Below are 26684 nucleotides of genomic sequence, written 5' to 3' on the forward strand. Positions count from 1 at the left end.
GCTCCAGACCCCAGACCGCAAACCCCAGACCCCAGACCACAAACCCGACTCCAGACTCAAGACTCCAGACCCCAGACCCCAGACCCAATACTCCAGACCGCAAACCCCAGACCGCAAACCCCAGACTCCAGACCCAATACTCCAGACCCCAGACCACAAACCCCAGACTCCAGACTGCAAACCCCAGACCCCAGACCCAATACTCCAAACCCTAGACCCCAGACCCAATACTCCAAACCCCAGACCCCAGACCACAAACCCGACTCCAGACCCCAGACCCAATAGTCTAGACTCCAGACCGAAAACCCCAGACTCCAGATCCAATACTCCAGACCCCAGACCACAAACCCCAGACTCCAGACCCCAGACCCAATACTCCAGACTCCAGACCCCAGACTCCAGATCCAATACTCCAGACCCCAGACCGCAAACCCCAGACCCCAGACCCAATACTCAGACCCCAGACCACAAACCCCAGACTCCAGACCCCAGACCCAATACTCCAGACCCCAGACTGCAAACCCCAGACCGCAAACCCCAGACTCCAGACCCCACACCCCATATTCCAGACCCCAAACTTCAGACTCCAGACCCCAGACTCCAGGCCTCAGGCATCGGGCAGCAGGCCTCAGGCAGCAGGCTCCAGGCCCAGCGTTGGAGCTACCTTTTCTGCTCTCTATAATACCAGCTCTTTGTTACAGCCTGTGAGCTTTGTCAGGTAGTACTTGGTGAACATGGCTCTCCTAGAAGCTTGACCTGCATTTCGCTGATATTTCGCGGTATATGTTGCATTTTTCAAAAGCCTATCTTGTTCATTGCTGTTGCATATGTGTTCTTCCTGTATCTAATATCCAAGTAAGAATGCTGATATAGGGTCAGTTGTGCAACTTTCAAACAACTGTGTTCATTAAGATTAGAGAGGTAAAAACTGATCCTAGATCTGTAGTCTTACTCTTCAACCCTTATTCTACAATGTTTTCTCTGTGGCATGATAATATTTTCTGTCACATTTGGTGGTGTTTATGTGAATCACACTGGCAGTTAATGGAGTGAAAGTTGCAAGTTTGAAGCTTAGCTCTGGTCCAACAGTGAACAGTTTTCATCTCTCAACCTGAACCCTACTAGAAAAGGACCAACGGTCCCAAATCTTCACTTTCACTCCAGGAAGTGCCAACCAGTCTTTGTGCAAGCTTCTGTGATGTTGGGTCTGTGTTTATCATTCTGTTGTGCATCTGTGTGTGTGTGTGTGTGTGTGTGTGTGTGTGTGTGTGTCTGTGTGTGTGCGTGCGTGCGTGTCTTCTCGGGGGGCTAGCAGAGAGATGGGGTGCGGAGGAGGTAGGCACGTGGCTGGACTCGTTGGGGTTAGGGGAATACAGGGAGAGGTTTTTGGCGCGGGACATCCAGGGCTGGCAGCTGCCTCAGCTCCAGAGGCAGGACCTGAAGGTACAGCAGGATTGCAGGACCACCTCCAGACCACAAACCCCGTTCTGTCCGCTACCCCAACATGCATCCAGTTAGAGGAAATATTGCACTTCACATCTGAACATGTGGATAATAAAGGAATATTTATTATTTCTTTTTCCAAAAAGCATATTTTCTGCACATTTCAGACTTTTTAAACTATTTTGAGCACTTCTAAATTGAAAGGAAGCTAGCACAGGGCATGGAAGGGCATCAGAATGGTAGCATATTACCGCAACTGCAAAAACAATTCGACAAGTATTTTAATTTTGTCACCAGTCATTTTCAGAATAAACTTGCTCCTTCCACGATAGCGTGATGGCAGGTGTTGTGGTCATACGATCTGTAGTTGTGTTTTATCTGTGCATACTCGTCTACACGCTGCTTTGCATGTGCTAAACTACAGCGGGGACGATGGCACGTCACTGCCCACAACATTCAGAACACGGTTAATACAGACGCGAGTGCTTCTGAATGTAACGTTGCTCTTGACCTATGACCTATGAAAATTTATTGGAAAATAAAATAGAATGAAATTCTAAAACATTGAAACCTCCAGGAAACCAGAATGACCAGAATATATTTTGGGGAAAGCAGGAATTTTCATGTAGGGGGAGCACTATTACACTGAGGGCATCAGTTACCAGAAAGATTCGTATTTCTTCACCTTAAATCCTTGTTTGTTGTTTTCTCTCTCAGGATCTTGGGATATCAAAGGTGGGGCATGTGAAACGGATCCTGCAGGCAATTGAGGAGCTGGACGGTTTGCTGTAGTGTCCACATGTGACACCTCACCATGGGAAGCTGTCTTTCACAGAGAAAGGGATATTTGGAGCTACACACACACACACACACACACACACTCACACTCACAACTCACACTCACACACTCACACTCACACTCACACACTCACACACACACACACACACATATATATATATATATACACACACACACTCACACACACACACACACACACACACACACTATATAGATATATATACACACTCCACTCACACACTCACACTCACACACTCACACGACACACACACACATATATATATATATATATATATACCACACACACACTCACACACACACACACACACACACACACACACACACACACGTTTGTGAGAGCAGCTGTGAAAGGCATGGCATCACATTGCATTGATGTTCTGGTCATGTCTTCTGCTCGATGTCTGCCTGCCTGTGGTGCTCCTGGTGATACTAAGCAACAGACACTGGCAGTAGACTACATCTCCCAGAATCCCTGCAGCCTTTTGCTTTCCTTATTTGTTCCTATTAGTGCGAGTCCATGTGATGCCTCCTCCCGTGCATGAAATGAACTTTAAAAAAAACACATTTTTTTACTTTTTATTTCATTATTATCATCTCCTTTATATATTGACACATTCAAAGCCATGAGACACAATTTCATTCTCTTGAAAAAAAGACGAGAAAAAAGCATACTGCCGTCAACCGATCAACATTAACGGAACAAAAATGATCGCTACACATTTATGATCTGCCGTGGTAGAGACTCTAAAGGAGAAGTGCAAAAACATGAATGTATCGTGGCTCTGTCTTACCTGTCAGGATCAGCAGAAAAGCATAGTAGCTAATGCTCGCTGGATTTACTCAGACACTGGATGCTTTGCGCATGCTCTGCAAGTCTACAGTCCCTGAGCACAATAACCTTTTTTATCCTTTTGGTCTGTGATTGTCAGCTAAGTCGTGCTGTTGTATCACTCGTGCTGGGTGAGCCGTTCTAGAAGCTTCAGTGGTGTAAAGTTCTGCCAAGTTCATCAACAAATCGCAGTGGTTACAGTGAGCTGATTTTTGTTTAGGTTTTTCTTTTGTTGTTGTTTTTTGTTTGTTTGTTTGTTATTATCTTTTTTATTTCTGAGACGTCTTACTGGGGGTGGGGGACTCAGTGTCGTACATTTCAAAAGGTAATTTATTGCGTTGCACTTTAGAAAGGAAACAAGCAGTCTTTAAAACGCAAACTTGAAACTCATGTAAATTTCCTTCTGAGGTGTTTTTAGTCATATTATGAACAATGTATCTCTATTTATGGCATATCTAATAAGACATATAATTAAAAAAAACTAATATATTGTCTGAGTTGAAGAACGATGTACCGGTGTCTCCCTCTGTAGGGTTGAATCTCATGTTCACACATAAGATATTCACATTTGCTTATTGCCTAATCCATGTGTGAAAACTGATTCCATTCCTGTAGTAACCGAAGAATTAACCCTTACCCAAGTGTCACCTAACGTCCTGGTGTGTGCTGTTTACCCAAGGACTGAAAGCTTCTCTTTGGATGCAATTTAAATGGTACAATATAAGTTTTCCAAATAAAGGAAGAATAAATACACATATTCTTCCATTGATATTTGTGAGCCAAAGTGTAACAGTATTTCTTGAATAGCAAAAAAAATTATGTACACATGATTTGAGTGCAACTTGAAGACGGCCACTTAAACACCGCAATCCCAGAAGCAGGGTTACCTGTCTGCACACATCCTGAAGATGTTCACCAGTACCTAAATCTTGCCACTCGTGCTGTCAGTCTGTTGATGATGTTAGCAAGGTATAATTGAAAAGACTAGGGTTTGTGACCCTAAAAAAAATGTCTCATTTCATTTTTTAAAAGGAGGCATCAAAAATCTTTTTTTATTATCCATTTTACAGTATTGGCAAGAATATTGCGTACTGTTTAATGTTGACTCTTACAGTTTGTTAATTATCTTTTTAAATAATTTAAATGTTTTTTTGCCATGTGGGTTGCAGTCCAGCTTCCAAGACTCAAGGTCCGTCCTTTGGCTGCTAACACCTCAATTTCAGGATTGTTGCTGTTAATTTGAAGCAAAAATAAAGTGTGACCAATGCTGTTTGCTTGGTGTGACATTCTTCTTCGTTATAATTACCTTAGACGATGCAGCTCTCCGATTTCATCATCACTCTGTTGACATTTCTCACCAGAATTCATTATGGATGACATTTGTTTAAATTGTTTATTTATTTAATTTTTTACACATATTGCAACAGCCTACTGGTAATATTCAAAATGATTTAATTATTAATGTTTTGCAGTGATTTAAGACTTCTCTGTCCTCTTTGAACACAAAATGATAATGTTCTTATTTTCCTAAACTAGCTCTAGAAATACAAAACTGAGTAAACGGTCTTTAGCGTCAGTGCCTGAGTGTACAGAAATGTCCTGTCGTCCGTTCTAAAAAGAAGTGCACGCCAGTGACTGCAGTAGCTCTTTGGACAGAACACATCCACTATTTGTCTAGAGGCACGGGTTTAGCTTCCTCCAGTGCTGGTGGACCCTCCTCTTCCTCCTCTTCCTCCTTCTCCGCCTTGCCCTCTTTATCCTCCTCGTCATCCGTGTCATCCCAGTCGGAATCGCTGATGTCATCGTCTGAGATGTCCCACGGTGGGGGGGGCGTTGGCCTCCTCCGTGCCGGCAGGCTCATCGCTGACCTCTGGCTCGGGCTTGTGTTTGGGGTCCTCCAGTTTGGCCCAGGCCACGGCGTCGGACTTCCTCAGGGTCATCTCCACTTTGGTGGGCACCATGCTGACGAAGCTGCAGTTGGGGTCAATGACCTGCAGGAGATATTAGAGGCGGGGCTCACTCCCCGATTGACTGCTCAGGCCTGGTCACAGCCAGACAGCCATGTTTGTATCGTAGTGGTTTGTTTTTTTAATTCTTCTTCTTCTTATTATTATTATCTGGTGCTATAGTGTGGTGCGAGAGAGAGAGAGGGAGAGAGAGAGAGGGAGAGAGAGAGCGAGAGAGAGGGAGAGAGAGAGAGCGAGAGAGAGAGAGGGAGAGAGAGAGAGCGAGAGAGAGAGAGAGAGAGAGAGAGAGAGAGGGAGAGAGATAGAGAGAGAGAGAGGGAGAGAGATCTTACCCCCCACAAATGTATTTCCTTGTGCAATTCCTTGTTGTTCTCAAACTGAATGTGACATGTCAGCTGGGACAGAATAGGAGGAGATCATTTCATTCTCTCTACACACGACACATTACTGCCATGATGTTCACAGATGACATTCATGCAAATGACTTGAATAGCCAGCAAATCACTCCAGAGCATTAAATGATTGCAACACCTTTGAAAGGAGCTTAACAAGTCTCAATTTTAAGTCACTGATTTCCACATCATTCCAGACACAAGCAGACAATATTGTCTATTAGTGGGGCTTCCTCACTCATCCTGCAGTGTCCACCACTCTTGCACGGATGGGCATGGGCAAAAGTCACAGACTCACCACTGTACAATTGGCCTCCACGTAGGAATGCTTGGGATTGGCGTTTTTGGCATAGATGGTGACCACCACCTGGGTGCCTGTCTGGTGCCAGTCATGCCGACACGCCACCTTCTTCTTATCCTGTCGGCCAAAAGCAACGAGTGCAACAAACGAGTCATCCGCCATACTAAAAGCCTCTTAGTGCAGACTCTGTTCTTTAGTGGGGTTTGTTTCTTAGGGGCCATTATGTATTCATTATATATTCTTGGATGAAGCCTTTCTTTAAGAGTCATGACGAAGGCTTTGGAAACAGGTCTTAAGGCTTCAGTTCACACACACTGTGTTCTCCAAAAGCCAAAAGCTCAACAGCTGGAGAATAGCAAGCATAAGAACTATGAGGAAGAAAAGGCTTTTTTTTTCTCCTGCAGGAAGTACTTGACTTCCACTGTGTATAGCACATAAAGGTTGAATGCAAAACAAACACTGCACTTGCATGTACAGTATATAATACTGTCTCAGTATCCCTATCAAGCAAGTCATGTAGAATCCTTATAGCAGTGGCATTGGATGCTGTAGTCATAACAGGAGCAGGTGGCACCTGTTTCTGGATCCAGCAGTGCTTGCCCGTGGTACAGCCCTTTTGGTCGAGGAAAGCATTAAAGTCATCCGTCTTAATGCAGCAGCAGCTCCAGTACTTGTATCTGTGGGTGGGTCGGAGCGGGTCGTTAGCGGGTGTGCTGGAACAAGTCATTAGCAGATGGGTCAGAGCAGGGCCTTGCTGGGTCAGAGTGGGTCTTTAACGAATCACGCCAATCGAGCTGTGTGCGGCTGCCTCTTCTGCATATACCCGGCTATAGCCTGGCCTGGTCTGTAGTGTGATATGAATATGATTTATAGCCTGGCCTGGTCTGTAGTGTGATATGAATATGATTTATAGACTGGCCTGGTCTGTAGTGTGATATGAATATGATTTATAGCCTGGCCTGGTCTGTAGTGTGATATGAATATGATTTATAGACTGGCCTGGTCTGTAGTGTGATATGAATATGATTTATAGCCTGGCCTGGTCTGTAGTGTGATATGAATATGATTTATAGACTGGCCTGGTCTGTAGTGTGATATGAATATGATTTATAGACTGGCCTGGTCTGTAGTGTGATATGAAATATGATTTATAGCCTGGCCTGGTCTGTAGTGTGATATGAATATGATTTATAGCCTGGCCTGGTCTGTAGTGTGATATGAATATGATTTATAGACTGGCCTGGTCTGTAGTGTGATATGAATATGATTTATAGACTGGCCTGGTCTGTAGTGTGATATGAATATGATTTATAGCCTGGCCTGGTCTGTAGTGTGATATGAATATGATTTATAGCCTGGCCTGGTCTGTAGTGTGATATGAATATGATTTATAGCCTGGCCTGGTCTGTAGATTTATTTTTACACATGCTGGTCTCGTTCACCACTGGTCTCATTCAGCACAAGTCACATCAAAAACAATACCTAAAACATACTGATACAAAACATATCCAATACAAAAACCTGCCCAATACATACTGATATGACCAAACATGAAAGAAATCCATGTCTATAAAGAGTATTCCCTGAATTTTGACTAATAACCAGTTATGAGTGTTGATTTAGAATACCTTAGAATGTTATTAAAATACAATGAAGCCAGAAAACCAGGCTTAATATCCGATAGCAGAATACAAATCTTAATTATAAGATGTTTCACAAAATGGAGGTCTGTTGAGGTTTTGCAGACATTAAATGAGCTGACCTATAACCTTGTGTGAAAATACATTCTTAATTCATAACTTTCACAACTTTATCAAGTAAAGGAATCTCACCCCTCATGGAAGACTGGAGCTCCGGGGTGGTATGTACAAATTTCAGCATCTGTCCCTGGGCCCTGATAAAGCTAAGCACACACACACACACACAGACAGACAGACAGACAGACAGACAGACGCACGCACGCGCGCGCACACACACACACACACACACACACACGAGTCATTTTTATAAATCACCTTCTGTTTACTGCCTCCACACCTGTGCATACACTGTACAATCAGCACATTTTAAAGCCCATTACATGACTGCCTCTAAACCTCAGAGTACATAAAACAGTTACTCAGCATTTCTACACAACCAAATGCTTTGACACATTGCTATGCATATATATAAAAACAGCCCACCATGTCTCAGCAGTTTTGTTTTTTTTTTTTACTATGTACAGTCTTCACAGATGGAAAGACAATAAACTCTTTTATGTTTTCTAAAAATATAAGCAAACTCAAGAGGACTTGTGCTGGCAGTTTTTGAGTCAGTACGTGTACACACACACACACACACACACACACACACACACACACACACACACACACACACACAATTAAATAAAGAGGACTGTGAACCTAATGCAACAAATCAGCCCCAAGCTCAAGCTAATGGACACGTTCATAAGCAGTTAGCCGACAGCTTTACGCTGGGGTTTTAAGAGCACAGTCAATTACCTTCACACTATTAACCAATATCTTTCCCTCGGAGAGGCCTATTGCAGCAGGAGGGGCTGGCTGAGTGTGCGCCTGCCGCCTTGGCTGTAGTGCGAACGCCCCAGACCTGGTGGATGTGTGTGTTCTTTAGGGCTCAAAGCGACTTGAGAAATGTCTCTGGGTTTTTTTAGACACCTATCAAATTAGACTTTTTGCCTCAAATATATTTAATCCTTTTCTTGAAAACCAAAGGGCAATCAAATCTGCACAGATCCATTTCATCTTGATTTTTTGTTTATAGTGTACCCACAGATTATGTTACACCCACAGATTATGTTGGGGGGGTGGGGTTGGGGGCAAATATGCTTTGGCAGTTTTCACCACTGGGGGGTGCAAATGGTCAGTTTGTTCCATATCTGAAAGGTATTTCCAAACCTTTCATACTTCATACTGTATGCCGACGGTCACGCAAGGCATTTCACTGAAGGCTGACCTGGAGATAAACAGATCCTGAAGCTTGAAGCCTGACTCTGGGAGCTTTCCCTAAACATTTAGCTTTATTATTATTACTTTTGTTTTTACAGAGTATACTGCCAGGATACTGACAGGATCTGCAGGGAATAAAAAAAACAAAACCAATGCAGGCATGACATGTTAAAGGAGTAGAGAAGAGTGACAGAGTAATGCTTGTACTACATACAACGCAGAGCTCGGAACAACTCAGCACACTGATGAAGAAGGCTGGCTCTGTTGTAGGAGTCGAGCTGGACACGGGACGTTATGGAAGAGTAATTGACCCTCAGTAAACTACTCACCATTATAGACAATGCACCGCATTCCCTGTAATGGTGGAAAAACTGCTACAGCGGCGCTAGGCTAAAGAACGCCAGCTAAGATCTTTACACTGCACTGCAACAGGAATATACAGCAAGTCTCCTTCCTGCAGGGATGCTACTGAACTCCTGCACTCTGAACTGTGCTGATCCATGTTTACAGTACATTAATACACACTGATATACATGGTGCTCCGTCGCTTATTGTTGTGATCCATTCACCTTCATTCTACACTTCAGACCGAGTAGTGTGATCAAGGCCACTCTTGGTAATAATATTATGGTAATCCTCAGACCTGTATTAGTGCAATGCCTGTAGATGCTGTAAATGTCACGTATGTAGATACACACTGTTCTTGTAATGCTATTTCTGTAACAGCGCCCTCCCTGTTCTGTGTCTGTAAGTATATGCTAATGTGACACCGTTATTTCCACTGGGATCAATAAAGTGTTATCTCTGTGTTAAACATATATATATATATATATATATAGAGAGAGAGAGAGAGAGAGAGAGAGAGAGAGAGAGAGAGAGAGAGAGAGAGAGAGAAATTAACAAATGTGAATATATACAAGAAGAAGAAGATACAATAAACTTGATTAGTACTTTCCACTGCTTTGGTGTATAATTTTGAATTACACTGGGACTGTAGGAAACAATATTCTCTCTGAATATCTTATTAAAGGTACTGGTGGACCCTCCTAATGTACATCAGACTTTATATGTAAACAAAACATCTCTAAAAAGGTCGAGATGTCTACATAGGAGAGTCACACAAGCAATAAAGACTCTAGGAAAACTAGGAAGAGTGTTGTCTTCAGGTAGGACTCCAAAGATGGCATTAATGGGGGCTGGACTGATACCTGCCGGAAACATCATAAATTGTTCCAAAAATATCATATGAATTAATGACACTGGAGCCGGATGACACTGATCCTAGATCATTTATATGACACTGGACTTTAAGCATGTGAGGTTTTCTTAATCAAAGGATTTTTATGCTCCTACATGGAAAGGTCACACACTATATGGAAATTATACAGTTTCTTACACCACCCCCCCCCCCCACACACACACACACACACACCCCCCCCAAAAACACACACACACACACCCCCCACACACACACAGGGGCCTGCAGACATGCATTCCTCAAAAACACTTACAGTTTTGCAACCTGTGTTCTTGCACTTCGTCCCGATGAAGACGACTTGGCTCTCTACAGAGACAGAGAAAAGAACCAGCAGAGGGACTGGTCACATGACAGGAAAAAGTGAGGGACATGGATGGAGAAAAGGACAAAGGAAGGCTCTGTGTCTCCACCTCAGATTGCAGCCATGACACCATGATTACAGTGGCGCTGCAACCACTAAACATGCGAGCGAATAAACGAGAGCTCATGCTCTTGTGTGTTCTCCACAGTGACTCAGACACACAAAACGTGTAGACCTTAAAGGAGTATTATGCTCAGAATGCATTTTAGGCTGGGAGACCATGGCCGTGTGTCTGAGCCCTTACTAGCTTTTCCTGACTGTATGCCATTCCGGTCTTGTTGGGTACACTGCTTCCGCAGTGCCCTGTCTCTCTCCCTGAGTGAGCAGGGATGAGTCGTCATGCTGTCTCTGGAGCTTGCCAGGAAGGATGTGCTCCTATGGCAGTTAGATCTGTGACTTGCAGTCGCAGTTCTGGGAAGCTGTGAGCCTGCATGCTTGGGTTTCCTTCCTCTACAACACCTGATACACCTTATTAGCTAGACATGAAAAAGTTGTACTGGGGATATCAGAAAAAGCTTAACAAAACTCTGCAAGACAGAGGGCACACTGACACTGCAGTATAGAAAGTTCACAGACTCTGCAGGACAGAGGGTTCACAGACTCTGCAGGACAGAGGGTTCACTGACTCTGCAGGACAGAGGGTTCACAGACTCTGCAGGACAGAGGGTTCACAGACTCTGCAGGACAGAGGGTTCACTGACTCTGCAGGACAGAGGATTCACAGACTCTGCAGGACAGAGGGTTCACAGACTCTGCAGGACAGAGGGTTCACTGACTCTGCAGGACAGAGGGTTCACAGACTCTGCAGGACAGAGGGTTCACAGACTGCAGGAGAAAGGGCTCACGAGAACCAAGCTGGGAGAAGGCAGTCTGAGGAGAGATGGAGAGTTTGGGCTGCTTGGATGACAATGAACACTGAGAGCACACCGGACGCATCTGTGTACTGCAGGCTGGCGCGAGCCGTTCACTCACCAATCTGCTCCTCCTTTTGTCTTTCACTGGCTTCCATTTTGTCCAGCACTTGGGTCAGCGCAGGAGACACCTTCACTTTCAGTTTGACCTTGGGCTCATCTGAGCTGGTGAAAGGCAGACACACACAATTCAGACAAGCCTCAGAGGAATGGGAGCTATTCTTGCACCCGTGACAGGAGGTTTAAATTCAACACCCAGCAGAGGACCTGGGAAAGGTCGCTGGATGCTGGATGTGCTTTTGTGGCATTTTACCAGTCTGGGAATCTCTCGGAGGACACACAGGGGCTGTGAGAGATAGCAGTCTAGAAGCAGAGCAATGGTGAGACAGAGACTGCATCATGTACACTGTGTGTGTGTAATGTGTACCTGGGTCTCTGCTTCTCCATGGCCTCAGCAGATTTGGGGCCCTTGTAGATGATCTCCTCATTGCTGTGGAGCTTCATGTCACCTTTATCAGTCCTAACCTCCGGTCTCAGCGCATCCTCGGGCTTCGTGTTGCTGTGGCGCCCGTGGGCACAACCCTAAAGGTCATGTGATAGGCCACACACAGCGTCAATCAAAAGGGGAAGCAATGGACAGTCCCAATGATGTATAATTACTTGAATCTGCATGACCTTTTTATGGGGGCTGAATATTTTACCTTAATCGAGAGAAACTCAGAAAAGTCTGTTGTTCTCTTGCTACAGCAGGACCAACCCTGAGGAGACAGAGGGCGAGCATGAGGTAACTACACTATCAACGGTGTTTGTTATGCTGCAAACGAGATCAGAGGCTCAGTGATGTAGAATAGAAGAGTTGTTGGACTCCCCACTTAGAATTTGACTGCGTAACATCAGGACGAGTCAGAGTACGTCCGGCGCTGAGAGCTCACCTTCAGAGCATCGTGGAAGATCGGCACTCCTGGGTGGTAATGGCATGCATCTACAAGGGCACAATAAGGGGGAAGAAGGAGAGAGATGTTTAGTGCCACGCTGTAGGCCGTCTCCCGGTCTCTGCTACATCCCATCAGACTCTGTCTCCCTGCGTCACACACGGGGGGTTTTCTACCCAGCTGTCCCTAACTGAGGCAGCCAATTGGGGAAGAGAACAGGAGACATTGTGGAACAGCTGGGAGGAAGACTGAGGCTGTTCCAAGTACTCCCTCCACAAACATGCTGGACAATTTAACACCTCATTTTTTTGTACCCCAGAAAAATACATTTAAAAAGATACAAGAAATACATCTGTAGTTCTGGCATATATTGATAGAGCCCAATGTATAGTTGAAGACAACTTAATAATACAAGTTCACAATGAACACTGGTGGTTAGTCTGACCCAAAGAATACTAGAGCCTGCTGTGAGCTGATCTCTGAGAGGTGCAGTCTAACACATGTGGGTTAGCTTTACTCTAAACCTTCAGTGTCTCTGCAAGGTAAGCAGAAAAGATATAAATCTCAGTGAAGAGGATAAGTTATGTTATTTTATTAAGGTTGCTCACTGATCATTTGTCTAGGCTTCAAGTCGTTAAACCCATACAATAAAATTGTTTTAACTTTATCATGGATGGCAAGTAAGCAAGCAAATACATGAACAGTATGGAAAAAGAGCTTACCATCTGAGTTTGTGTCTTCATCAAACCTGCCCCCGCAACCTCTGTTATAGCACAGTAAAGCCATAGTGCTCTGACCAGTAGGTATTCCTCCGGTTCTACAGCCACTCTATAGTTCTCAGTCCTGGAACGGTCAGTCGTGTTCCTCTCCTGGTTGGCCACAGGAACTTAAAAGACGACTTACGCCACCTTCCTAACACTCTAGAACTTTCAGTTGCCAAAAAGGAGAGAAAGGATCCAGAAAGAGTCACAGTAAAGACAGTGGAGGGGGGAGGTTTCCAGAGCGGTGGAGAGGACTGTCTGAATGGGGGCTATTAATACATCCACAGCTGTTGGATTTTATCTGAAGAGCTTGACATACTTGATGCCTACCGCAGGGGCAAGGGCACGTCTCCTTGCACTATTACAGTGTGAGTGTCACGAATCACATTCCAGTTTTACAAGAACAAGACGCTTTCAATTGTTTTGCCAGTTCAGATGCTGTTTTAGCTTTTTTGATGATCTGTGTGGAAATCTGCTTCTAGATCAGCACAAAAAGACATCTAGAACCGACAATACTGATACCCAGCAGCAAAAAGATGTATAAACTTACCATACATTTTAATACGTTTTACTGAGTTTGTTATGATGTTTGAGGAAAAACAAAAACAATGAAGAGCCCAAATGTTAAAAAGTTCTTTATTAAGAAATTCGTGAGCGCGAGCACAAGGCATTCATTCATGATTCATGGTAACAGCTTGCATCACAGATACAGACAACAACCAAAAAAAAAAAAAAAACCCAAACAAAAAAAAAAAATCTTAGCCCCCCCCCAAACACCAGCAAAACGCACAAAAAATGTATACTGCATGAGACTAGCACAGCCAACCACTGATAAACTAGGCTTTTTTAAAAACAAACAGAGAGAAATACACAGAAAAGGCCATTACATCCACAAGTTTTCTTACTCAACAAAAAAGCACCATATTCCATAGAACTTTGCAAACAATACAAGGAATTCCAAAATGTTGACTCCCAAGCATGGCAAATAGAAAAAAAACATTAACACATGCAAGATCAAACAAACAACACAGAGCAACTTATCTAGAACGAAATCACATCACACATCTTGGTCCTGAATCGAGCATCTAATTGCAGGCATAGAAAACAAGATTGTTTAAACAAAACCAGCTTCAGCTGGCCATTGGCTCCAACCAGTGTTATCTAGCCCACTGATCTCAGGAAGGCAGTTTCATTGGGTGGCCTCGGAGGAGACCCTTTTAGGCTTCCGTTAGGGACGACTGGAACAATTACTGGCTCCGGGACTGCGCCTGGGCCCTCTACCATTTTCAGGTGCGGCAGTGCAACAAGTGATGTCCCACAGGATCCCTACGGTCCCCCAAAACACACAGTAGGAGGGACTTGAGCATTTATGAACTACGGAGAAGCCGGGAACATTTGAGAAGTGCATGGAGAATGAGAATGCTGTTATGACATGGTCACTTGGGAGTCTAAAAACCCTGTAATAACTAAGTTCTCTCACCCTTGCACAAGACACTGTGCTAGTGAGTCTATATAGAAACTACTCTTGGTCTCCAGCAAGGGGTAAGGACCAGAAGGTCTGCTCTGGGTTGTATTCTTACCCGTCCTAGACGGCTTGTTATTCCCCCAGAACAGGGACCGTAACTCATAGAAAATCTAAATTCGCTTTCTCCAGGTTATGAACTGAAGACCCAAAAGACTCAAAGCCTGTCAGATTTAACCTGCAGTCAGGTAGAGAGAAGCGCGAGCAGACTTCAGGCCTACTCTGCTAATCTCGCAATCTCTGATTTGCATTCTGCTCTCAAACAAATCTTCCTGTGGCCTTAAAAGGGCATTCATCGGGGTTCTTACACGAGCCAACCACTGATATACTGTTCTGTGCTCTGGGTACCTAACCTCAGAGAGCTAGAACACAGCTTCAGCTACTGGGGTTTCTGGGAAGGATGAACAGAAATGGACACCACAGCTTTGAGAAAAGTGCGGCCCCAATAAAGTCTGGAAAATGTGGGCAAGAAAGAGCCAACAATAAGTGCAGTCTGATAGTATCCAAGTGCAATTTCAAATAAGGGGGAGGTGGACTACCCATGACCACCCAATCATGTGCAACTACCCACTTCCGATTTGTAGTTTTATAGAATGTTATTTCAAACTGAAGAGTTATGATTTAAATGACAGAAGTAAAACATTCAACAAACAATTTAGGAAAGCAAAATTATTTTATTTCATCTGATAAAAACAGAAAAGAATGAAATAAAACAAAAAGCCCATGATTTGGTGTGATATGTATTTACCATGCTTATTAAAATCCTTATATTCTGCATAAATAAATAAAATATACAAAGGGGTACTCCACAAACATTTGGATGGTGTTTTCTCCTCTTCTCGTTTGGCATTGATGAACCTGTAAAAACAGGCCTCCCACCCCAGGGCCAACACATACAGATGAGTGTTTCTTTTGTGTATATAGCCATATATATAATGCAAATATCTCTAGCTTAGAAAACAAAAGGCAAATTAAAAAAGGAATAAAACAATACATTGCAGAAGATGGGTATATACATAATATGCGAGGCAGCAATTGAAAAATGCCCAAAAACCACATAAGATTAAAAAATAAAAAGTTAGACAAAAATGATAGCCCCACTACCCCCAAGGTTATTCCCTGATGACTGAGGTGAGAAGGTCCCTGTGTATCTGTACATTTCCACAAAAGAGGCCTCTAGCCTTCGCTCCAGAGCACGAACACACAGTGAGACCCATGAAGACCCACATGCGGTTCAGCTTCCCAGACACCGTGAATTCGATTGTAACAGAACTCTACTTATAGAGTTCTCCAGTGCAGCTGAGGATTCCAGAGGCTGAGCGGCTGAGAGGCAGAGGCGTGGGGGGGCTTTCTGGAAGCAGAGTGCCCACAGCAGATGAGCGGCTCTGGCGGCTGTCAGGCTCTTGGCTGTAGCCTCTGGGCTGCAGGCCTAGCACTGAGTTCAGGGTGAAAGCGGGATTTCACAACCAAGGTTTGGAGGAACTCTGCCAACAGCTACTGCATCAGCCCATAGCCAAGTCTTACAAGGGGCAGGGGTGAGAGGAAGAGAGAGCAAGAGAGAAAATCTGCTCAATTTCAATTATAACCCACTTTCAGGGTTGTGTATGTGTAGGTCCAAGAAGAGTAAAACTTGATCCATTAGAAAAACTCAAATACCTAATGAACAGACCATTGCTAAAATGTTTATCATGTAAGCAGTGAGCATAAGCCTAAATCCAAACAACTTGCTATGACCAACAAATATGTGGTGAGACTGCTGATAGTCACCACTAGTGGGAACCACAGTAACAAAAGTGTAAGAAGTGCTATAACAAGTACTTTATAAAAAAATAGCTACATGATATGGCAAGTTCTGCTAAATCTTAATGACATCTTGTCTCTCATGACATAAGCTGGTTGGTAAAAGGTACTTTGCAAAAAAATTTTTTTTCAGACTTTACTGCCATTACCTTTGACCTTTGGCCTGTCATCACAAACGTGATAATGAGACGAGTCAACACACACACACAAAAAGAAAAACAAACCCATCAACCCAACACGGACCATGCACCCACACATAGGAAACAGCCAAGCTACCAGGGTTCCTTCTCCTGACAAAACCAGCAAGCACACGTTACTATGCCCATGATACCGGCACGACTGCTCCGACTCCATGCAAAAACGAGAGCAGAGAAAAGAGCAAAGGAGTAAGAGAGCCAGACATCTACCCATGCTGCAAAAACAAAGAGACCAACAGGAGAACACGAAGCACCATGCTCATCGCCCTCTGTGCCAAAAGGCACCCTGATTAAGAAAGAAAGAAAAACTAATCAGGGGAGTCCTGAAAGCTCTGAAGATCACCATGGAAACCTATATTCACAAGCATGTGTATACACACAGGCTGGAACATACAAGCCTGCTAAAGCCCTCAGCAGACTGCACAGAAAGCTCTGCAATTCCTCCATCCACATGCACTATAAACAGCAGGAAGAACAGTCCACTGCTGCAGGCTTGTCTCTCCCTGGCCCTTTCGACACTTGGTGTTGCACCACATTTAGGAAGCAACACCAACATACCTGAAACACCCACCCACCCTTCCACAGTGAGAAGTGAAGGTGGTCTGCAGGGAGGCTGACTGAGGGCTGTCGTAGGTTTGCTCCAGAGGGGAAAACTCAGCGCGCACTTACACACAACCCCTCCTGTAGTCCCCACTCCTCTCCTCTGTCCATGGCCCTCCATGAGGAACAGAGGCACTCTGCGTTAATGAGCACTGCACAGTGGAGCCATCTTAACAGTCATGCCCCTTCCCTCTGCTGTGTACTGGGCTGCAGTCTGGTGCATTCGTGTGTCCATGTATTTAGGTAGACCAGCAAAACCACCACAATAAAATAAAGCCAACAATGAAATGGCTACCCCCCAGCAGCCTGGTCATTGAGTGATCAGCACTCAGCCTGACTGTCCGTGTGCGGGCGGTCTCGCTCTGGCTCCCACACACACACGCACCATTTGCATGTGTGGGTTTGACGTTACCCTGTGCAGAGCCGTGCGGTCCTGAGAAACCCCGCTTCTTCCCCTCCCCTCCCCTCCTCCAGGGACGTGAATGAAGGAGCATCAGGAAGTCAATGAAGCGTCAGAGTGTTAAGAGTGCCAGAATGGAGGCAGCCACGGTGGAGGTGGACGGGGAGGCGTGAGCCCAGCGAGCGCACCGCCCTGCACACTGTCCCAAAGCCCGAAGAGGGAGGAAAGTGGCTTTGGGGAGAGACTTTCACGAGCACGTCAGGGACCTGCTCCTTATCGGCTTCTCTGCCGCAGCTTGCATGACGATACTCACACTTTGTGAATGTTTTGCACTATCCAAGCAGGAATAAAAAAAGAAAGAAATGGGAGAAAGCATGGCATGTTTTTTGCCAGTTATTTCAGTTAGCAACACTGGCAGAAACTCCTCTTTACATTCCCCAGGGCCAGAGTGTTTTAATGTCTGTGTGCTGTAGTTGAGGGAGTGCGAATGAGGCGGCATATGTTCATCCAGAAATGAAATCACACCTCCTGTTAATCTGGCAATTTAAATGAAAGCAGAGAGGAGCTGTGCTTCACCGCATAGTGGCATTTTAAAAAAAATATTGCTTTCAAAATCATAAAAACAACTAGAATGCAAATAAACCAAACCCAAAAAGCAGAAAGAATGTGCTTAACAGCTGTGACCTGGCTGGGGCTTTAGTGGCTGTGGCAAAGCACTGAGAGCTGGACTGGCTGCCAGGTCGTACAGGCACACTCCAGATCGCACTTCTCTGCCTGATAGCACACGCAGGCAGCGAGCAAAACTGCAAACGTGCGGATTACAAAGAAGCACTTTTCGAAGCCGCCCGAGCGGTGGGAGGAGGCGAAAGCCAGAGCTACTGACACTAGGGCCCTATGCGAAAAAGAGAAAGCAAAGCGCCGCATAGGGGACTCGTCGGTGAGCAGCTGTGGCATGGGTGAGGCGACGTGCGTGGTGCGACAGGAGCAAGCCAGAGCAGCCCAGCTGAGGCTGGCTGGACACCCGCACCAAGCTGCCTCTGAGCATGGTTTACAAAAGACAGGACAAACTGGAGTTATCCCTCGCCAAGCACGTCAAAATAGAACCTTCCTTGACATTAGAATCTGAAGACAAAAATGATTCAAACAGAATTTTAAAAATGTATATATTAAAAAAAAAAAAAAAAAAGAGAAAAAAAAAAAAAGGAAAAATAATAAATGATCAGGATAAAAAATAAAAATAGGTCATGTTAACAAGCTATGTTAACATCCTGTGATCGTGGGTGAGAGCCATTTCAGATGATGAGGTAAGCAGTCGTGACCACAATACACTCATGCTCCTCCTGTCTTCCTCCTCTACGTTTCTTTCTCTCTCTCTTTCTTTCGCCGCCCCCCTCCTCGGCTCCCTGATTTGGGTGGTGGCTGTGTTGCGGATCTCTAGCTTGCTGGGGGTTTTTGCTGTCCAGTTTGGCACTCCTCTGCTCAGTCCTACATAAACTGCATCTGCACCAGAGACAGACAAGAAACTGGATTAAACCTACAGGTTTCACATCTGCTTAACATCTGAAAATCGTATTTTAGTACTTTTTTATTTATTTATTTATTTTTGACTTCTAGAAGTTTCTAAAAGTCTGGCATTAATGTTTTTCAAAATGGATTGGTGATGGTACAATATTACATTATGGACATGGACATAATGAAACATTTAAAATCAGGGACGACAGCTCAGATGTTTCTTTATAATGGACTTTTCTATTGATACAGAAAGATTAGTTTGAAAGGGACCCGTTTACAAGCAGTTTGATCCTAAGGAACATGCAGGGATCTTAAAAAAATAAAAGAGACTAAAAATTTGTTTCATAAAGGATAGAAGCTGGTACACGAGTCAGCATCTCATTCACGTCCAGCCTGCTGGCCCACGAGCAGCTTTCAGTCTCCACCAGCACAGGAAGCATTTTAACAGCAAACACAGCTTTACATTTCCTTTGGCATAAAGTTGAACAAATAAATAAGATCAGCCAGAGCGGATGTCTATAAAAAGACCTTTTCTAAAGTAAGCTCAGAGCACCTTTAATCAGACGCTGGAGGTTTGGGAACTCTGTGTGGAGCAAACACCAAAGCCCTGACTCATGCTAGAGAGAGGCTAGAAATAGTGCAAGGGGAACTTAAAATACTTTAGACAAGGAGTCTATATTGAGAAGAACTCAGTGGGTTAAGTGTATGTGCCTGAAGGGACGGTGGGTCTTCGTGGTGTGTGTATGTGAGACAGAGAGAGTGAATCTGAGCTCCAGGAATAGTGCACGAATTGGTCTGGAGACCTGGCTGGTCTGCGGCGTAGTGGTGTACCTGAGCTCCTGGAATTGGAGCAAATGGGTTGGTGGGTCTGAGGACTGGCTGGTTATACAGCACAGGCTGTGGGGTCATCACTGGAACGCCTCCCATTTGACCCATCTGAGGCGGAACCTGACACACACAGATGCGCACAAACAGTCAAACAGTCAAACAGTTCAATTGTCTTATGAAGTGTGTAGATCAGGGGTTTGGTACTTACCATCCCATACACAGGCACTTGTGGTGTGGTCATGGGGAAAGCCATGGGGGCCGGGGTCTGCCAGACACAACAGGACAAATTAGCAAAGATGCTACACACACATGCACACATCATGGGCATCGCCTTCCAACCGTACCCCGGTATAGCGTCAGCACTACTGTAAGTACTGTGAGACTGGCCACTGATGCCTGGCTCCTGCTCCTGCATGCCATCCCAGGGGGGGCTCACGCCTCAGAACTCTGCCACACCCACCCAACGTCAAGCACCAAGGCCAAGCTCTCGCCCCCTCACACGCACATCAGCATTAGTCCTTCACTGGGCTGCCTGCATATAGGACTACAGAGCCCCATATGCGGAGATACAGCATCTCACATTGAGGCAAGCTTCAAAAGACGCCGATTCATAGTCCCAGTGCAGAGACACCGAGCCAGGCAGGGAGGAGAAGGGGCCAGGGGCTACAGGCTAACGCAGCGAGTCGAACAGAAGCAGTGCATCGTAGGGGTAGAGAGAGCAGGGCCAAGGACATGGTCACACATACAGCAAAAACCACACACACACACACACACACACACACACACACACGACTGCTGTTTTTAAGATGCGGGAGGGGGGAGATGCAGGTTGAAGACCATGGGACCCCACATGATGGGAAGGATAAAGAGGAGCCCTATTCCAGTGACTGTGTGTATGTGTATTTGTGTTCAGGAAAGTCCTAAGTGGCGCCCTAGGGATTATAATGCCGACTGCTCCGTTACATTTGGGTACTTACATAACCAGTATAGAACATTCCACTCTGCTGGGTTATGCACACAGGAAAAGAGAGACAGAGACAGACAGAGAGACACAGAGAGAAAGGGATGAGGGGGACAGAGAGAAAGGGGGCAAAGGGCAGAATGGAGAAGGTAAAAACAAGGAAAATGGCATTAAGTGGTGTCCATCACAGGAGAGGTAAGGACAGAGAGAGAGAGCCAGACAGAGGGAGAGTGAAGAGGAGAGGAGGCAGGTTAGTCTGAAGCACACAGTTAAACAGACACTGATGTACATCCGTTCCCACAGTGGTCACAGTGCCACTTGCTCCCGGGAGAGGCCCAAGTATGCGAATACAACCCCACTGGCACGGTCTCCATATTTCTGCCATTTCAAGCAAAATTTGCTGCGGCACAGCGACTACACAGGACCAAAACTCCAAAACAACATCTGGACCCCCTTGCAATAAATTGCTACTTGTTATTTTTTGGCTGTGTTCCAGTAAGACAGACTTCTAAGACATGATTAATCATTCTGGCCATTCACCATATGTTGGCCCAGGGTTGTGAACCTAGAGAAGGCAGAAATCCCGTGCATCCACGCTGTGCGTGTGTGCGTTCCTACCATGTGTGGCACAGGCATGGGGGCTGGCGGCATGGGTGCAGGGCTCCAGGCAGTCGTGCTGCTCATGGTTTTGGACTGCCAGTTAGAGCCACCAGTCAGCTTCTTCTCCCCAGGCTGTGTCCACTGCATATCTGGCCTGCACATACACATGGGGGTGTGGGGGATTGAGAATAAATGCTCAGGACTGACAGAATCTTTCCACTCAGTGGAACTACTGTATGTAATGCACAGGCTCCACAATAACAGAATTAATCCATTAGACGACAAAACTGTATGGTTAAACTGTGTGGAGCTGCTACTCACTTTTTGACTGCTGATCCTCCAAAGTGCAGATCTGACATATGCCACAGAAAAGAGAGGAAAAAGTGAGATTGAGAGACAGACAGATTTGTTAGTAAAACTCGATTATCACTCGATACTCCTGGCCCACAGTGGTGATAGGTCTTCAAGCTACATCAAAAGATCTTTCATTAATCTGAATCTTACTCGCTCTACCAAACTCCAGAACAGTGTCAGGGGGTGACGAGCTTGGAGTCATCATTCATCCTCAGTTACTTGTTGGAGACTTTGTGAAGCAAAATTAGTGACTGGACCCCACATGAGATACCGGACTTGGGGAAAATCATAAAACTCTAGCAGTGTGTGTGTGTGTGTGTGTGTGTGTGTGTGTGTGTGTGTGTGTGTGTGTTGGGGGGGGAATTTTTTGGTCATTGTGTAAGCTTCCCAATATGCTCCTGTAACAGGACCGTGCATTTGTAAGGTGATAACGTTTGGCTTGGTGTACTCAGCTATGTGGATGTGGTGTACAGCCTGCCGCACGTGCAGGTACTGGGAAAGTGGAAAGTGCTTTTGTTGGCTGCGACACAAATCTGTGTCCATGAGCACTGTTCATGACATCACACACATGTGCTTGACACACAGAGGAACAAGCCAGTGCATGCTTGACATTGAAAGTGAAAACTGGAGATTAGCGGAGGCCGCTCCTGCGCCACTCCTGGCGTAGCTGAGAGGAGGAGAGAGCACAGACTCACTGCCGACAAGGTTGGCCAGGGAGGAGTCCAGGTCGTTAGCCAGCAGTTTGCCTCCTGTGGGAGGGGCCATCACAGGACCCTGACTATGGGCTGGGAGCGTGGGCTTCAACAAGTCTCCCAACACATCAAACCCTGAGGGTGAGAGAGAGACGGGTGGGGGATGGGGAGAAAGAGTGAAAAAGTATTGTTAAGTATTGATGACCGTCTCAGCAGAACAAACATGCCCAGAGACACCATGCTCAAGAGCAGAGAACGTGAGCTCAGACAGACAGCAGAAAGCACCGACATGTTTACAGCAGTGTTACTACCACGGTTGAGCAAGGCAGGGTTGCAGGGTTACAGCAAGGCGGTGCACAGACGCACAGCATTTCAGAGGAACAGAAATGTATTAGAGCAGCATAGAAGGGCTAAAGCCTTCAAAAAGTACCATCACCGCTGGAGGAACTACAGCTCTCTCACTCACAGGCACGCGCGCGCACACCCCCCCCTACTATTTCTGGGTCCATCTTAAAGGCCCGATATAGAGCCACTGTGGTTGAGCCATAAAACAGATTCACAGTGCTTGTCAACAGCTACCCAGAGGGATGACTGCTACCGTTCTACGTGTCAATCGCACAAAGTAATTCAGCAATTCCCTCTGTAAACAAGAGACCTGACTAGCCATTTAGCTAATGGTACTCAATAGTGAGGAGAAATAAAGAAGCAAGAAAAAGGCTGTGAGTGTGAGAGCGATGGAGAGAGAGCGCGAGCAAGGGAGAGAGCGCAAGGGCAAGTAAGAGTGAGCGCAAGAGCAAGTAAGAGAGTGAGCAAGTGAGAGAGAGAGCGCAAGAGCAAGTAAGAGAGTGAGCAAGGGAGCACAAGAGAACAAGCGAGAGAGAGTAGGAAAGCAAGAGTGTAAATGAGGAAGAGAGAGAGCACTAGCTCTGGACACCAGTAGCATGAAGTGCAAATGTGGAGATGGATAAATAGGAGAGAGACAGAAGAGTGTCAGATCAGTGGGGTGAGCGAGAACCGAGTCCATCAGCATCTGTTGGGTTTTTGGATGAGGACTGAAGTGACAGGCGTCTGACAGATGGACAAAGTGCTAGTCAGCAGACCCCCCCGCCGCCAAACAAACACACACACACACACACAAAACTGCAAATGTGTGCGGAGGATGGAGAAACTGCAACAGACTGTTCACAGCTGTAAGTTCCGGGGGTGGGGGGGTAGAAAGAGTGCAAGCAGAGAGCGAGAGCGAGATGCTGTTTTCCCTGACAAAACTTCCCAGAGCCAAAGAAGGTACTGGAGTTTAACACTCAATACATTCCAAAGATGGCAAGGCCTTCTTAGCGTTTCCTCACCACACAAGGCTGTTGATGTAAAAATCATTACCATAACCTCATTAAAGGAGAAGTCCCTCACTGACCTCATGCAAGTTGTTCTGCTCTGCCGAATGCCGTCAACATCAACATTTTCCATTCAGCAAAGGCAAATGAACTGTTCTACAAGTAGCCAACCTGGCGATAACGCTCTCTCACAGCGCACACACACAAACGAGCACTGAGCATTGTGGGCTTAGTGACGGCAGCTAATGAAGCTGCATTGGCTTGGGCTACTGAAGAAGGCTGGACAGAGCAGGTTCCCGGGCAGGGCCGAGGCCCAGTGACCCGACACATGCTGCTGGAACCACCGCGTTTAACCAGATATCAGATGTCAAGAGAACGCCTCACATTTTCACTAGGGTGCTCGAGGATACAATAGAAGACTCACAGCATCTGATTTAACAGTGTGCAGACACACAACGCACTACATGAGGCCCCGTTTGTTTACACCTACAGAAGTAAATAATGACAGACCTGCAGTATTTACACCTAAACATATACTGTTAGACTATGAGTGACAAAGGACAAATGACATCTGCAGTAAAGGATAATGGAGTTGAAGCTTTTATTATTTTTAATAGCTCTTGTAGTCCCCAGTTCTGTAAAAGGAAGCATTTCACCGAATTCCATGGAAGTGTGCGGGAGCAGAGAGGTTAGCTGTCAGACAGTAGGAGTTATTCAGAGAGCAGTGAGCGAGGTTGCTGGGGTTAGATGCTTCACACACGCCTCCAGGGGGTGATTTACCCGCAGCTGGTTTCACATCAGTACTGGCAGCCTGAGACCCAAACACAGCATCAAAATCTACATTCATAGCAGGTATATGAGCTGCCTGCTGAGGAGCACCACTCTCCAGACCTGAGAACAAAATCACACATTTATGTGCAGGGACGGACACACACACACACACACACACACACACACACACACACACACACACACACACACACACACACACACACACACACACACACACACACACACACACACACACACACACACACACATGCACACACATTTAGTCTTCGCTCTTACATTGTTTTACTGTTGTCACCCCATGGCCCTCAACAGTCATACCTGCACAATTAAAGACTTTGGATTCCTATTGTAATTGGTTTCCAATTTCATTTAGAATATATTCCATATAATAAGAGAGGAAAAGAGATAAAGCCATCTTCCCTCTTCAAAATCTTAACCTTCCTTAACTACCTCTTCATTTTCTTTCCATGCCATGTGTCTGTGTAAATGTTCAGGTACAACTATATAAGCATGTGTACGTGTGTGTACACGCACGAGTACATGAGTGTGTGTATGTATATGAGTAAATCTACTTGTGTACCCGCATTTGAGCTTGCATGCTGCCCTACAAACCCCACAGCCCGGTCTCATTCCACAGCTTGCCTGGGCACCAGCAGCGCGCCCAGTCCAGGTGGAACCCACCCACAGCCAAACTGCACTGAACTCCTGCCAGTTCTCTACCAGGGGAAGCATTTGAAACGCGTATGCACAGATGGATGGGTGAACGAGATACAGAAGGTATGAAAGAATGAATGAATGAATGACTGCCACCATTCAATTCAAATCCAGTTTCTTGTGAACTCTGTTGCTGTGATGTCACCACTTAACTGCGGAGACTGCTCCCTGTTTAAAGGTCCAGGTGAAGAGAAGACCCTTGATCCAACATTCCTGCATTCCACCCAGGCTCACACTGTCCTCAGAGCCACTGTGTCTTTCAATCCCTGCTACCACTGCCGTCATTAATACCTAGGGCTTCTATCCATTAACATATAAGTTAGATCAAACAATCCTGTCTGTAAGCAGGCTGGTGCCATCAGGACTTCCGAAAAGGTAGCTAAGAAACACGAGCTTCAGTGGCGGTGAATGATGTTCATTTAACAAACCAACTGCGTTTTTTAGCACTGGCGATTTCATCATGCTATCCACTGGCCGCTGGCCAATAGATGGCGCTAGAGCACAGCCCTCCCTGGTGAAATTGTTATGCATTTTTTAAATTTACATTTCTAAATAATAACTAACTACTTACATACTTTAAGTATGAGTGTGATAAAAATGCACAATAACGTGTGCTACATAAAAAAATATTGGAGGAAATTAGCTTTCCGGTTCATTCCTTTCTGTCTTCTGGGGCAATATTGCCAAGTCAGAGCAGCAGTGCAGCCAATTGCTGACCATTGCAGACACAAGATATGCACATAGATTTAGCCAATCAGCATCCTCAAATCTGATGCCTAAAGGGTGTGTCATTTATCGCCCCAAGCAGAGTCAGTCAGTAATAAAGTAGGGACATCTGATATTATTGACAATGATGAACGCAGTTACCCAAGACGCAGCATTTTAAGCCCCCCTGTTGGAAAATATATTTTCAACAAAGTCCATTTGAGAACCCTGGTGTAGAAACCACACGTTGCTGAGATGGCTAGACTAGCTAGCTAGTCAAGATATGAACTGTGTATTTTGGGCTAGTTTTTCATTTATAGTACCAACTAAGCTAGCTGAACTAGCTAAGCTAATGAACGCTAGAGTTGCACTAGAGTTCATTAACTGTTAGCCAACATTAACGTGGCTCAGCTTGTTATGAAGCTAGGTTAATTTAGTGGTTCTGGCCAACTGAGCTAACTAACTTGTTTAGCTAGTGGCTTGCTAAAATTAGCTAGCTAGCTGCGCGTTTTGGCAGGGTTCTGGTGAACTGAGCCAAGATGACCTCACTTTACAACTGCGAACTTTAGGCAGTTGTAATGTGTGAGTAGGACCTTTCCTTTTGATACCTAATTTATAATTGGATGATACAAGGCCACTATTAACTTTTAAAATGCAGGCCTTCTTTTGCTTAGAAATGTTTTACTTCAGTCAACTAAATATTCAAATGCTTTTTTTCAAATACTTTTCAACGTA

General features: G+C 45.3%; 3 protein-coding genes across 14 annotated transcripts in view; 1 reads left to right on the forward strand and 2 right to left on the reverse strand.

Moving 5' to 3' along the window:
* Positions 1-2369, forward strand: part of si:dkey-172j4.3 (diacylglycerol kinase delta) — a 58845-nt gene extending 56476 nt beyond the window's left edge. For all 4 annotated transcript variants that reach the window (XM_035520047.1, XM_027011480.2, XM_035520046.1 and 1 more), the window contains one exon: positions 2161-2369. In XM_035520047.1, the coding sequence (XP_035375940.1) occupies positions 2161-2213 (53 nt within the window). In that variant the 3' untranslated portion in view covers positions 2214-2369. The remainder of the gene's footprint in view (positions 1-2160) is intronic.
* Positions 2370-3112: 743 nt separating this feature from the next.
* On the reverse strand, positions 3113-13190 carry zgc:92429 (uncharacterized protein LOC445063 homolog). The gene is given in 12 exon segments (XM_027011485.2): positions 3113-4917; positions 4919-5083; positions 5392-5454; positions 5750-5869; positions 6327-6429; positions 7585-7655; positions 10230-10282; positions 11310-11413; positions 11676-11830; positions 11950-12006; positions 12181-12230; positions 12903-13190. Coding segments are annotated over 12 exon segments (1164 nt in total). The 5' UTR covers positions 12967-13190; the 3' UTR covers positions 3113-4758.
* A 1927-nt stretch (positions 13191-15117) lies between these two features.
* Positions 15118-26684, reverse strand: part of si:ch211-200p22.4 (phosphatidylinositol-binding clathrin assembly protein) — a 37314-nt gene continuing 25747 nt past the window's right edge. For 3 of the 9 annotated variants that reach the window (XR_003410723.2, XR_003410726.2, XR_003410728.2), the window contains 7 exons: positions 24519-24629; positions 22411-22542; positions 21683-21713; positions 21380-21515; positions 20778-20804; positions 19804-20065; positions 15118-18960 (listed from right to left, as the gene is read on the reverse strand). Coding sequence is in view for 3 of the 9 variants with exons in the window: in XM_035520053.1 (XP_035375946.1) it covers positions 18946-18960; positions 19804-19920; positions 20009-20065; positions 20778-20804; positions 21380-21515; positions 21683-21713; positions 22411-22542; positions 24519-24629 (626 nt within the window). In the remaining 6 variants the exon portion in view is untranslated. The remainder of the gene's footprint in view (positions 18961-19803; positions 20066-20777; positions 20805-21379; positions 21516-21682; positions 21714-22410; positions 22543-24518; positions 24630-26684) is intronic. The other 6 variants (XM_027011445.2, XM_035520053.1, XR_003410724.2 and 3 more) reach the window with 6 other exon arrangements.

The sequence above is a fragment of the Electrophorus electricus genome, chromosome 19, assembly GCF_013358815.1.
Source record: "Electrophorus electricus isolate fEleEle1 chromosome 19, fEleEle1.pri, whole genome shotgun sequence".
NCBI lineage: Eukaryota > Metazoa > Chordata > Actinopteri > Gymnotiformes > Gymnotidae > Electrophorus > Electrophorus electricus.